General features: G+C 37.7%; 1 protein-coding gene across 3 annotated transcripts; it reads right to left on the bottom strand.

The window, feature by feature from the left end:
- Nucleotides 1-1,472: 1,472 nt before the first annotated feature.
- On the bottom strand, nucleotides 1,473-13,518 carry LOC120111052 (E3 ubiquitin-protein ligase BIG BROTHER-like). Of its 3 annotated transcripts, none has more exons than XM_039127391.1 (6): nucleotides 13,172-13,518; nucleotides 12,998-13,043; nucleotides 12,734-12,861; nucleotides 12,076-12,239; nucleotides 11,171-11,420; nucleotides 1,473-1,606 (listed from the first exon to the last, which is right to left on the bottom strand). In XM_039127391.1, the coding sequence occupies exons 4-6, from the start codon at nucleotides 12,214-12,216 to the stop codon at nucleotides 1,488-1,490; spliced, it is 510 nt and encodes a 169-aa protein (XP_038983319.1). In that variant the 5' UTR covers nucleotides 12,217-12,239; nucleotides 12,734-12,861; nucleotides 12,998-13,043; nucleotides 13,172-13,518; the 3' UTR covers nucleotides 1,473-1,487. The 3 variants fall into 3 exon arrangements, with proteins under 3 accessions (XP_038983319.1, XP_038983318.1, XP_038983317.1); XM_039127390.1 differs by having other exon boundaries at nucleotides 13,124-13,518; XM_039127389.1 differs by having other exon boundaries at nucleotides 12,998-13,518.
- Nucleotides 13,519-14,633: the final 1,115 nt, after the last annotated feature.

Consider the following 14,633-nt stretch of genomic DNA (forward strand, 5'->3'; position numbering starts at 1 on the left):
CAGGTGACAGATATTCGAGACACTTGATTTTCGGTTTATAGACATTGAAGATCTTAATCAATGATGTAAATTTCCATTTCAAATAGGGTATCAATGATTTTGCGCTAATAGTATTTGAGGACAAATATTATCGATAGTATCGTATACACAAACACATACTAGTTATTGTGCACATGCTTATGCATGTGTAGCTAATGAAAGGTAATGATTCAAGAATTAGCAGCAATGAGATGATGAACATGCACCAAATACGAGGAAGAAATATATATTGTATAAGAGTACTGGAAGGGCGCAGGGCTTAAACAAGACCTATTGTTAGCAATGACAATTTCACATAAATGTGGCCTAAGTTTTTGTTTAAAACTTAAAGCCAGAGGTCATGGCGGAGGTCTAAAAATCAGGTCCTCATTGTAGCAGCAAGAACATCGATAATAGTTACTAATTGTGCATTTAAGTGTAAGGATTCTGTAGTTCTTCTGTAGTTGTGTCACCTTGTTCATAGCCAGGAAGCCTCGAATGAACATGATGAAAGAGCTAAAGCTGAATTTTTCCACGTGATAGAGGAAAGATGATGAATGATGGAAAAGATCGCTGATTTGTAGAATAAAATCAAAAACAACAGCTTCAAAGTCATACAATCTTGTGCAGAGGTGTGAAGTCTGGACAATTCATGAGTGGGTAATAATAAGGCATGGGATTCTCATGCAAAGTTCAAGAGATGTGACAAAGGAGAGAAACATGAGAAAATTTTTGTCCTTAACTTACTGTTACGGATTTGTACGTGGGCTGCTTGGGTAACAATCGGCAAGATTTAGGAGTCCATTACCGATTTGTATGTGTGCATGCTTAATATGTTTCTGAATCCAGTAGGTTCCCCACCAGTGGATAGGTTTGTGAACCCATTTAGCTAGAGATCTCATCTCTTTATGATATGTTTTGGTATTCTAAGACTACAGAATTTTTGTTAGGTAACAAGATCAGGCCCTATAGCATACCCAGTTCTAACACTTTTTTCCTTTTAAAATCAAACAGCTGATATTAAAAGTACCATCATTAGTACCTAGACAGGAAAACTATCTAGATGGGAGAAGTATAAGAATTTTAAATACATCAGGTTAAAATTGAAATAAGGTGAAATTTTGGTTAAGAGATACCCACAAAGAATTAAAGTTCCTGTCCACTTAAGAGTTGATGTTAGTAAATCTATACATGAAATTAGATTTCGATGCATAAAAATATAGAACTACACTTCTTGTTTAAATAGCTTGCAGTGTCATAAAATAGAGGTTGATATAATAGCATGCACTAGCAGAAATGTAAACCAGTGAACCCACCACGAGTGTAACATAAATCCATTATCTTATCAACAAGCAATGCATACTAATAGAATTGTGCCTCTTGTTAAAACTACTTGCAGTTTCATATAATGAAGTTTCAGAATCAGTCATGAGCAGCAGAATAGGAACTGCAGAACAGGAATAAAAAAATCATAATGATTGGATTCTGAGATATGTTTGTCTAAGGTACAAGAATGATTGCTCATAAATAGAACGCATATTAAAGAAGCTCGCCTGAGGACCACTTGCATTATGGCTTGCTCGAATGCCTGCTAATCAAAAATATGAGAAGCATATTATAACTCAACAAAAAAAATCGAGTTTTATATTAACAGAATAATATACATCACTATCAATAGTTCCAAAATGCAAAAAAAGATAAAAAATAGAAATAGAAGAAAGAGGTGAGGTGCCAAATGTGAATCTTGGAACTGGCAAACAGGAGAGTAAGTTGTGGAGGGAAAACCAGAAGATAAATATTGCCAGGTACTAACTTCCCTTCACATAATTAATTAATTAATATATATATATATGTGTGTGTGTGTGTGTGTATGTATATTAATATAATTAATTATATATATAGACATACAAACACAAGAAAAAATATCACTAGAAACAGAAACGAAGAAAGTTGCCATACGTGACTCTTGGAAATGGCAAAAAGAAGAAAATTTTGGAGGAAAAGCTAAAACAGAAGTAGCAAGCCATTAATTATGATTTCTTGGAATGCTCTTTTGTAGGTATCATTTTTCTCAAGTGACAGGTATTAAGCCGATAAATCACATTGAATGAACCCAAACTAAGACTGTTTGGAGTCTTTTGACTATTATTTGTGATGGATAATATGTTTTCTTTCCTATTCCTCATTCATGCTGTCATGATGATAAAGTACTTCTACTTTCTAAAATATCATAGAAGAAAACTATGAAGGGCCTGTTTGGATGTTTGGACTGAAAATCCTAAGGGATTCATGAGTTGGGCCAGCACAGCCAGCAAAAACATAGGATTAGGCCTATATTCATAAATACCCAGGAATAGCTTTGGAGTGGGCCAACCCAAATCCCATATGAAGAAAAAAAGACTTGCTCCAAAGCTACTCCTGGATATTTATAAATATAGGCCTAGCCCAACCTGCAATCCTATGATTTTGCTGATTGTACTGGCCCAACCCATGAATCCCATAGGATTTTCAGCCCAATCATCCAAACATACCCTAATTAGTTAAGAATGTCTTTACTTTCACAAAGCATACTCTCAATTTAGTCTTCTGTATAGACTGGGTATAATGTGGAGACTAGCAAGATTTAAATACTGATGGGATGATGGAGCATCCCACCAACCCCAATGTTGGGATGGGGCACGATTCCGAGTGTCGAGACCGGGAGAAGTTGGGAAATGAACCATCCCACGTGCCAGGACAAGGGGCGTCCCATTCTATAGAAAAACCAAGACAACCCCTTCTCCCAGTATTTTAACCCTTGATTCTCACAAAGAGTTACAACTTTCCTATGTGCCATTTATTGGGAGCTTGTATTTGATTGCATAAGTTTGTCACTGATAGCAGCCATAGTAAAGTTTGACATCTGCTTGTGTTACTTCTTAGTGAGATTCCTTTATTTTATCAATCCTGCTCTCATTTCAGACATATAATAAGAGTTTTCCAGCTTGACTACTGTTTTATATATCAGTAGATACACCAATAGCAGCTCTAGATGATCAATTGCTCTAAGCTTTAGCTAAAATTTTGATAAAACTGCTCCCTAGTCTACAAGGTTTTAAATAGTGGTGAGACAACAGGGCATCCCACCATCACGAGTGTTGGATCGGCATGCTTGTTCATGATCTAGTTGATAGAAAGAGCAAAAGTGAAAATGCTTCTCTGCGCTATGCGAGGAGCACAATATATACAAACTATGTTACCAAGTTCATTGGTTCACTCGATACAAATTCAAGTTCATATTTTTAAATTTGCTACATACCAATGAACGCAATTGAATAAGGGTAGGAGTGGGATACACATTCCTATTTACTAGATATATGCCTTTGATTAGGTTTTGTTGACTAATGAAATCCCATACCATGACAAAATTCATATAAGAACCTTGCAGGAAGCTTTGAAGCCTATACGAGTATACGTGCAGTTTCTATAAATTTCATGGTTTACTTTTCAAATAAGTTTTGACTCGGAGATGTTTTAGGCAAGGATTGCTGAACTGAGCCGTACCGGCCGGTTCAACCCGTACCAAGCTGACTCGGTTTCCAACTAGGTCGGTTCTCCAATGAAAAATAGTTTCGGCCCCCTGATTAGATGCGACCGAACCAGACGGAACCAGACAGTTCCGTCCAGTTCGACTCAGATTCGATGCTAACCGGTTGGTTCGCACTAGATCCGAGGCTTACTGTGGGGCTGTGGCAATCATTGCCACAGCGAGTGCTGTGGCGTGGCATCGGCTTTAAAAGCCGCACGCCCTTGAAGGGGAAGGCCCAAGAAGGCCTTCCCAACGATCAGTAGTGGATTTAGGACCTTTTTTCTTTCCAAGAAATTTATAATACTGATTCAGGCTATCATAAGGAAGAGTCAAGGATAAATAAGGAGTGCTTCCTTTTTTTCTATCTTCTTTCTTTCTTTTTTTAGGACAATGAAAAAATAGCTCAAAAATTGCAAAAATAAGAGAAAATCATGCCAAATTTTTCTATTTGGGATTGAGTTTTTATATGTTGTAGATCTATGGACTATGTATATGCTGACATAAAAAATTTTAAATTTCAAATTATATAGAATTCTTAAAAATTATAAATATGTTTTCAGATTAAAAAAACATAATAAAAAAAACTGTAAAATTAGAAACGTATTTAGGGCTATGCAAGCTACTCTACATAAATATTTGGTAACCATTCATTCAAGTTTTGATACGATCATGTGCACAATAGCGTAGGCCTAAATTTGGAAAAAAATTGAGAAATAAGAACCTTTTATGCATGCATGAGAGCCTAAAAAATATATGTAGCATCCATTATTGGGTTCTACATGGGTCTGAGCAAAAATTAATTTTTAAATTATTAATATTTATAAATTAATTTTTAAATTATTAATATTTATAAATTAATTTTAAATATAAAAAATAATTTAAAATATATAATTAATATCAAAAATTATGAAAAACTAGTAGTACGTATTACATAATTCAGAAGTAATTTCTAAGGTAGAAATCATATTTTTCTAAATTTATAATATATAAACATTTTTTAAAATAGAAATTATTAAAAATGTAAAAAAAATAAAAAATAAAAAAAAAAGATTATGTATTGGATAAATCAAACGTATTTTCTAAGATAAAAAAATTATCATCCTCGTATTAATAATTTTCTAATCTTAAATAATTGATAAACTAGCGTACTTGATGGATCCAATGTAGGAATGGAGCCATCAAGAAAAAAAGGACCCAAAGCGTGATATTGGCTGGGAGCATGCTACAGAGTTCGAGGGCCGACACCAGTGGCAATGCAACTAGTGCAAAACAAAATTCAGAAAAGGAGAGAACCAATTTAAAGCAACATTTAGCTGGGGATTACCGCAACGTATCTGTGCCGCTAATGCCCACTGGAGGTTCGGCTACTGATGAAGAAGCACTTTGCTAATTTCAAAGCAGCGAAGGAGAGGGCTACCAAGAAGAAGGCGGAGGTGGAACGCCGAGCGGTAGAGCCACCTTCTTATCACTCTAGAGAGTCAGAGGTGTACGCTCCATATGACGAGGCACAGATCCAGACTACCATGCAAGCAAGCCTGAATGATCAGTGGCAGCAGGAGGTGGCTAGGCATAGAGCTCGATTTGGGCCCTCGTTCTACGAATCAGGCTTCGATTCTACAAGTAGCAGGGCAGATACAAAGTTAATAAGGACCTCCTCAATCAGAGAGGGCGTTAGCAGAGGCGGTGGCTGGATTGCATCTATGCTGGAAACTTGTGGTAGCAAAAAGAAGTCATCCAGAGAGATTCCACCAGGAGCAGCAATCCATGATTTAAATCTGCATGCCTTTTCCGGCAGAGATTCAAAGTAGCAAAAGGTTGACTCAATGTTGAAAAAGGATAAGAAGAATATGTGGCGAGCTATTGGATCCTGGTTCCACTTTAGCCACATCCTAACAAATGTGGCAGACAATTCATACTAGAGGTCCATCATTTTCTCCATACAGGCTACCGGTTTCGATGTAGATCCTCCAGGCTCGAAGAACATCTACGGTGAGCTTCTTGACAGCAATAAGGAACTAGAAAAATGGATTACATCCTACAAGAGCATGTGTCCTACATATGGATTGACTGTGATATGTGATGGTTGGACTGGTCAGATGGAGTATCAACTTTCTAACATACTGTGATACAAAGACTTTCTTTCATAAGTCGGTTGATGCTTCTGATCAGGTGCCCAACTCCACGTACATCCTCAAACTTATGGAGGAGGTGATTGATCAAGTAGGAGAGGAGAATGTCGTGCAAGTCGTCACTGATAATGGATCATAATATAAGGTCGTCGGAAGGATCTTGATGGAGCGACGACCACTTATTTTTTAGACCTCATATGCTGCACATTGTATCGACCTCATGTCGATGGACATTGTGAAGATCCGTAGGGTGCAACATACAGGAAAAATAGCCCAAATCATCACCAAGTATATTTATAACCATACTTGGGTCTTTTCACAGATGAGGAGGTTTGCAGGAGAAGAGATTTTAAGATCAGAAGTCACACGGTTTACTATCAACTACGTCAGATGTTTGTTAGTCCCAAATGGCAGAAAAATAGATATGTTCAGCACGGCATTAAAGGGAGTAGGGTCGAAGATTTGGTGACGAGGTAGACATTTTGGCAACGGGCCACTTCGATAGTGAAGGCTATCAAACCATTATATGAAGTGCTGCGGGCCATGGATAGCAAGAGGTACCCCCAAATGGGCTTCCTGTATCACATGATGAGAGGGCAAAGGCTCAGTCATGGAAGCAGATCCAGCCCATGCCTAGGAGTACATCGGCATCATTGAGCGGCGGTGGGACTACCAAATGGGTAGGCGCTTGCATCTAGCAAGCAAGAACATTGAAAAATTAGACTGCTCCAGTACTTATGTAATTTTACTAAGATGGTCTCTATGTGCTGCATAATACCTAAACCCCCGGTTTTAGTACAGCGTAGCTGAAATTGGTATGGATGACGAATTTCTGCTAGCTCTGCGTAATGTCATTTACAAGATGAATTTTGATCCAGAAGTTATGGCCATATGTCTAGAAGAGGTAACTTAACTTAAGTGGCATATGCAAGTTAACTGGTATCTTCTATTATTAATATAGTATAACACGATTCTTTTTAACAGATCAAATTATTTAGAGAGGGCAGCAACAGCTTCGGACAGCGAGTAGCTGTCATGAGTAAGATAACTATGAATCCAAGTAAGTTACCCATCAGGAGAACATTTGCCTAGCATTAGATGGTTACTAATATCATACTATCTTATATCTATTTTAAATCAATGTTTTTGCAGCTGAATGGTGGATTCATTTTGGGCTATCTGCAAAAAATCTTAAGCAGCTAGCTATTCGGATTCTCTCCCAGACGGTCTCTTCGAGTGGCTGTGAGCGCAACTGGTCCACCTTCGCCCTCATCCACAAGCAGAGGAATCATTTAACACAAAAGCGCCTCAACGATCTTATTTATATCCACTACAATCTAAGGATGAGGCTAAAGTATATTCATGAGAAAGTTGAGCTCAAGTATGCAGATCCGATCCATAGTACTTTCGTTGATGATTACAATAATCCTATGATCGGATGGCTTATAGGCCAGCAGCAAGAGCCGGAGCTTGACAAGCCAGAATCGCCTCTACGGCTGGCCAACTTCGTAGCCAGCGAGGCTAGATTTGATGCAGGACAATGGGCTGAGCATAATATTCCACGCATTCCTACATCTTATCAACCACAGCCGTAGGAAAGCCAGTAACCATATGACTCCTTGTTCGAGACATCCTCAAAGACATGATCGAGAGATGCTCGGATGAGTCCACTACGCTACCCGATCGACTCGGTCAGGAGGGCAACATAGTCAAGCAGAGAGAAGCACGAAGGGTAAGAAAGCAGCTGCCCAGCAAACCAAGAAAAAAGCAAAAGGCCCCAATGGAGAGTGTCGAGAGGGAGTCCTGGAGCAGCAATAATGATGATTCTGATGATCATGAATCTGCTGGCACTGAAGGGAGCGGAGGAGTCCCAATTTATGAGATAGCCGAAGGATGGTCTTCAATACACCGGTGAGTCTCAATTTACGTATGCTACACAGGATAAAGACCACGGTGTATGATCTGGTAGAGCCCGCGAGGATACAATTGCATATAGAAGACAGGCTCCTCGAGGTCGTTCAGGAGAATACGATGCAGCTGCAGATGACCTCGCACATGAAGTAGGATTCATAGACGTATCAGATTCAAGATCGTATACTAAATCCTATTATCCGCAGCCACAGACAGCTTATGATCCATACGGATACAGATATAGTGTATCTGAGGCATCTTCCAGTGGCTACTTTTCTACCCAGTCTCAAGCATCTCACGGATCAGATTTTGCTATCGGCATATTCGGATGAGCCCCTCCACAATCGTATTATCAGCCAGAAGACAGCTCTCAGAGCTAGAGCTAGAGCTAGAGCTTCAGCGAGAAATCCGAGAGTACTTATAACCTGGCACGCATGTCTTATGGAATGAGCATACAAGACTACAACGCCACTTGATTAGAAAGATGGGTTGATGTGTCTCCTGATTATGGTGATGATCTGGATATCTACGAGAGGCATTGCCACTTGACCCGATTTTAGATATCATTATGTGTATTTGTTGGACTTTAAAAGTATGCAATTAATTGTATCTTGATTTGAGTATAATTTTATATTGTTTATTTTATGATTTGTATCATTTTGAAGCAATAAGATACATCATCAAACTCATAACGGAATCATAGAAACATCAAAAAACATCAAAAAGACATCAAGAAAATAACAAAAAAAAAGCAAATTAAGCTTAAATTTATAGAAAAGTTCGAAAAAGAGAAAAAAATAAAAATTAGGATGTGTCGGTCTGTGAACCAGCACTCCGATTCGGTACCGGTTCGAACTGGTACCGAACAGTACCGGTCGCCGACCGGTAAGGGTCTCGGTGTCGGTTCGACGAATCTTGGTTTTATGAGTGGCTTCCTATTTTTCCTGTAATCCCAAACCAACCCTCAACTTCCTCATTCCTCAACCACCTAACATCTCCATCCCACCGTAGATGGAATCTTCCTCTCATTGGCCTCTTCAATTTGAAGCCCAAAAAGGTCAAAAGACTTCACTATGCAGCCAACAAGCATTATTAGAGCCAAACTCCATCTTAAAAGTCCTATCCACCCAAAAAAATATATTTAGTCATCTTTATTTTTAAATGAATAAAATTATTCTATTTTTGAATTAAAAAAAATGAATCTTACTGTAAATCAGTTTGAAACATAAGAATTCATATTACACCTATAAGCCCAGCAATTTAGGTACTGATCCCACCCTAAAAATCAGATGTAGATAGATGATGCACATGAACAAGCGAGAGTCAGAGAAAGAGGGAGAGAGAGAGGAAGGGAAGTCATAAAATATGTATCCCTCAATTGGCATTGACCAAAAATAAGGTTCAAAGCTTGAGTCCTATACTAATAGGTATTTTCCATCTCAATCAAGGACTTCCATTGAGACTAGATTTGATTTACTAAGAGGCACCAGACTCCAAGTAACCCACCCCATTATGAAGGCTTACAATGCCTACATGGCCAACAGGGCTAATAACCACCAGCTTACAACATTCTATTGGACAAGAGAATAAGACTAAATGAATCACGGTTCGCATCACGAATTATACAAGTCCATGGTATGCCATACCGGCCTAAACTGGGCAGTACAGAGCATACTGTACAATAACGGTTACGTACCGGTACCCGGTATGGGTGGCATACTGATACTCGATATACCAAAAAAATTCCGTGCCGTATCGTATCGACACTGTGCTAGTGTGGCACCGGTACGGGGTCCAGTACCAAGACGGCAAACCATGCACAAGTCCAACATGAAAAAAATAAAACAAGCTGAAAGTAGAACTAGTCCCATGGGTTATGTTTAAGTCCGCAATCCACACTGAGAAAATTGTCCAATGGGCTCTAACAAGTGACCAAAATAATTTATTTTAATAAATATAACAAAGTCAGCTAGGTAATATTACTGCACTACACAATCTCAAAGAAATTTTAATTTCATAAAGATTCAGCAACTTTATATCAGGTACCAGAAGTTTAAAGCTTATAAAGTTAAATGTACCTAGCAGTCTTCTAACTAATTTTTTGCATTTGGAGCAGCTAAGCCAGGCATTTTGTCATACAAACTATTATTACATAACCTCAAAGAATTAAAGTTATCAGACTTTGAAAAAACTACTAGATAGTATGAAATCATTATAAACCTATCGATGATCATTTGAATGATAAAAAATTTTGACATCTGCCCTTGATCCAAGCAAGGAGGAAACTAATGTCATTTCTGGATCACAACTTAAAACATCTAATGCGATGATTTTAGAAAGCTTAACTGATAATCAAATACCACATTCCACACATAGGAACTGAGCTGGTAATGAGACCAAAGCCAATTGCTTCAAGACTAGTCTTGAATTATCTTCATGATGGTAATCTCTTTATAATGACTAGTAACAATTTGAATCTTAAATGAAGAAAAAACAGAATTGAAAAGTTATCTAAACTAAGCTCGTAAACCTTATGGACAGGACCTAAGAACCGATAAAAATCAGCTCATTTTAATAAAATTATTCAGACATTATTATTTTTCTCTCTACTACAAAAAATACTAGTGGATAGCTATGAATTATCTGAAAAATGAATTAATGGCATGGCTATATCAGTGGAAAAGAAATTTGCTTCTTCTCTCTCTCTCTCTTAATCTTATCTCACTAAGGTCCCCCTGGAAGCAGTCTTAGTTATTGTTCTCTCTTTTCTATGAAATGGTTGAGAAGAGGAGCGGTTGGATGAGAAGGCTAATGAATGATGATGTGTGGCAGACTCTAATTCTGTTTCTACCATCAGGCTCTCCTCTCTTTCATCACCTTACTCAACAGCTGGAGAGAGGACAGCTAGGCTTATGAAGTCCAGTATGGATCCAGATCAAATCAGTTTAGTTTATGGCTCCAAGCCAATCAACAATACTAGAGCAATATCTCAATGACATAATGCCTAAAGAGTGGTTTTTCCTTAATAACACAAGGCAATGAAGGGGAGCTGAGTTTTCACCTCATGACCTAATGGCACTTAATAGCAGAGACCAACCACAAGATCTTAATTTTCCACCAATGAAACAAGCTTCACCTAATTATTGATTTTAGAAGGTATCCAAAAGAATTGAACACCGAAATCTTCAAAAAATCTGACACAAGGGAAACAGGAAAGGGGGAGGGGCATTCATATCATAGATTTGTGTACATGTATTTGGTAATATGAATGGATGTAATTATGTATAATCAATTGGACCAATTGCTCAATTGATAAAGCTTATTGCTATATATTAGGCTAGGCTTGGCAACTTTTATAAAAAAGTGCCAAACATTTGGATGTAATAGGCCAAGCATTTTCTTTTATTAGGGTTATGGAGTACCATGAAATGTTCGTGTCCAGCACATTATAAAAACTCAAAATTCAAAGTCCCTGCAAATAAGCTTTTGAGCAGAATTATTTAATATATGCTGAATAAATGATAGCCTTGGAGTCAAAACTTACATTCCTCAGTGCTAGGATTTGCATTTGCATTTACATCAGCATTGACACCTCCATGCACAGCTACCTGTGTTGAATCAACATTGTTCAATGTTGTTGTGTTGTCCCAAGTCCTCCTTCCTCCATCTAATCTGGGTGTGTAATCATTTATCTCATAGGCATGGTCAAAGCTGTAATAAAAACTATTAGTGCCTGAATCAGACAATCCATATTTATACAAGTTTGTATGCATCATTGACCAGTAAGGATTTCCCTGCATAAAAAACACATAAATATTAACTAATTATCCAAAGTACCATTAATCATTGATTATCAGCTCTATATATTTGATACAGGTGAAATCACAGCCAGGATTCGCAAACTAGAACTCAAAGAAGCAAATGTATGTGATAATCGAGAGATGCATATTATTCTCTCACATTTACATAATTTGTATAAATGTGTTAACATAAAAAGTATGATATTCTGAGAAAAGAGAAGCAAAAAAGAGCATGTGTATGGTTAAGAAAGCAAATAATTAATATCACCTGCACCATGGAGGTGAGGAAACTAATTAATTTCTAAGTAAAATCAGGATCAACGTATTATTACAGAAAACAGCATAGATTGCACATCTATATAAATGATTTTTAATACTAAGCAGGGGCCTTACTATCTAAACAAATTTAACCACGAAATTTCTATCATAATCATAAATCAATGTGACACAGGTTATTGCTAATAACTCGCAAAAAGAAAACTGAACCCACATATTATTAGTAAACCCAATTGTCCAGACATCTAAAGACATATATAATCTACTAAATGCCATGCCAGAAAGAATGAGAAATTCCACACTCTCTGAAGCAAAGAATTGAATTCCCTTATCACATGGAATGGAGATAGATATGCCACTTTTGTCAAGCCACCTGATCTTGAAAAGCTTCTGCAAGAGCAACATCAGCCTGAGCATATGCGAGGCCTTCAAACAAATCCATAAAGCTTTCTGTGACAGTGTAAGGAAATCCAGTGTTTATGTAATGAACCTCCATCTGTCGGTTACTGTTCATTTGTGATTTTTCTACTAAAAGACCTGCCAGATTAACAAGTGAAACTTTTGAATCAAAGACAGAATAAATCATTTTCCACAAAACTAGAATAAAAAATATAAGAAAAGGAATGCTGGAAAATGTCAGTGTCTGTTCCCTTTATCGTCAAAAATTAAGAAATCTTTTCTTCCAACAGGAACTAAAACAGGGCCTATTTTCAGCATTAACTCCTGAAAAAATTGCAATAATAACCAATTACAGCATAATCCATGGACACAATCTTGAGAACCATAGTTCTTAATTCTTGTTGCCACATGGCATGCTTTCAGTAAATAATCAATATATGCGCATAATATTATCAATTTTGATAAAAACATTTCTCAGGATAGGTAAGTCAGATTATCGACTTTCTCAAGGATTTCTTTCCAAGACATAAATCTAGTTATTGACATCGATTCCAAGCTCCTTGAATCAATATAGAACAAACTGACAAAATTTCAGTCATATAAAAGCAAATAATTAGTGTCGAAAGTTGTACCTGTATTTTATTATGACCACACGAAAAAACTTTAGAAATTTAGAGAGCCAAGCAGAAATCTCTCAGAGCTGTAAGGAACACTCAACACACTCCTTAGATTTCTTCGTTGATAAAAAAAGTCCTCCAAACTACAAAAGAGACCACATCAAATTCCAAAGTAAATAATGAATCAAATCCGTCCTTCTTCCACCTATTTTACTCATTTTTTCTCTAAATCAAGCATCAACAAAACCAAATTCTAGGGTTAAAAATAATTAAAAATACCTCATCTCCCACTCTCTCCACCCATCTGCACCAACCTGCCTCCACTCTGCAACCATTCCCCGAGAAAACCACAAGAGAATCAAATTTTCTGGACAAAAAGCCCAAACCAACCCCACTAATCTCTACCTTTAGGGAAATCTTTCACCAGAATATTCCAAACGCAAGAATCCGCACCTCATCCGACCACGATCGCTCAAAACACTCCCCAGTCCACTCCCTCCCTCTACTCTCGACCGAAAACCGAAGCAAAAAGCTCCTCAAGCTCCCGATCCGAACAATGCTGGAAGAAAGAGGGAGCAAGGAACTGCAAGCGGAGGAAGCAAAGATTTGAGAGCTTCGACGGCAATGGGGATGGCTTTGGAGCGGAGAAACCTCCCTCTCTCTCTCTCTCCCTCTTCTCTCTTCTCCCCTCTCTCTCTCTCTCTCGCTCTCTCGCTCTCTCTGGTTTGGGCGGCGAGGAGAGGAGGGCGGATTTGGGGGCTTGTCCTGGCTCTGTCCCGGGGCTCTTTATAGTCCGTCTCTCTCTTCTTCCCCTGCTGCTGCTGCTGCCTCCTTTAATCCTCGTCCCGGAGAACCCCGACACCACGCGCGCGATATGACGCCTGGAGCGTGACATCTCGCGACACGAGGTCTAGAACGCGACAGCGACCTGATACGCTCGTTGTGGTCCGTTCGATTCCTGATGGCACGCATCTTGATGGATTAGCTCGCCATCTGGTGCCCTCGGACCTGAAGATACGGCGTTCCTTTGCGCCATCAGTTTCCTAGTTACCGATTTCACCCTCTTGGACATGCGGGAAACGGCCAGAGCTGAAGTCCCGTGAAGCAACACCATTTGATTTCATAATTTATATACGCAAGCATCACGTACTTGAGTATCCAACCATATTTGATGCAATGTTATTTGACATATTTGTGTTCGTGTTAGAAATTAGGGAGTTGGATGGATCATGCTTAGTTTGGGTTGCTTAAGTTTTAAGTTAATTTTAGAGAATTGATAGTTGGAAACAAATCAAATATGAAGTAATTACCTCTCCAACCAAATTTTCCAACCAGCATCATATAATTAGAATTGCTAGTGGATGTGGATCCCCTAAATAAACCATTTTTAATCTAAATATAATAAGAAGATGAGGTTATAAATTCTACATCTATTAAATAAACTAATTAAATATAATTAAGTTGGTTATCTAATATGTGTTTGGATTCTAATTTAAATTAGGAGGTCATAGCATATAATATATTACACATCCAATCTCCAGATATACTATACCAAATCATAGTTGAGACAATATAGGTACATTAAGTCCAAATTCTAATCATTTTTTTAAAAATAAAAGCTCTAGCTAGCCAATTAACTAAATTATTTTCTCTTGTTTATATAGTTTTTTTATCCAATAAACCACCATCCTCCCCATAAAATAGATATTATATGCACAAGATTCTCATAAAAAAAATTATATAAATACTACTAAATCAAAGGATGGATCGTACAACTAATCCCTTTCTAAATTCTACAAAGTTCAATCACAAGTATTAAGTTGTACATAAATTAAAGTAATGGAATGTATAAATCCAATAATAAATAAGGTGCCAACACCTGCTTAGTGAAAAAGTATTATGGGAAAAGATGTAT

This window comes from Phoenix dactylifera, chromosome 6 (genome assembly GCF_009389715.1).
Source record: "Phoenix dactylifera cultivar Barhee BC4 chromosome 6, palm_55x_up_171113_PBpolish2nd_filt_p, whole genome shotgun sequence".
Lineage (NCBI taxonomy): Eukaryota > Viridiplantae > Streptophyta > Magnoliopsida > Arecales > Arecaceae > Phoenix > Phoenix dactylifera.

Bases quoted from the DNA above. Each gene is read 5' to 3' on its own strand.
- LOC120111052 (XM_039127391.1), bottom strand. From the start codon at position 12,216: ATGAACAGTAACCGACAGATGGAGGTTCATTACATAAACACTGGATTT. The intron at 11,421-12,075 runs GTGGCTTGACAA...TTTTTTATGCAG, and splicing joins CAGAAGCTTTTCAAGATCAG to GGAAATCCTTACTGGTCAAT. The intron at 1,607-11,170 runs GTAAGTTTTGAC...TTTGATTAGCAG, and splicing joins AAATCCTAGCACTGAGGAAT to GCATTCGAGCAAGCCATAAT.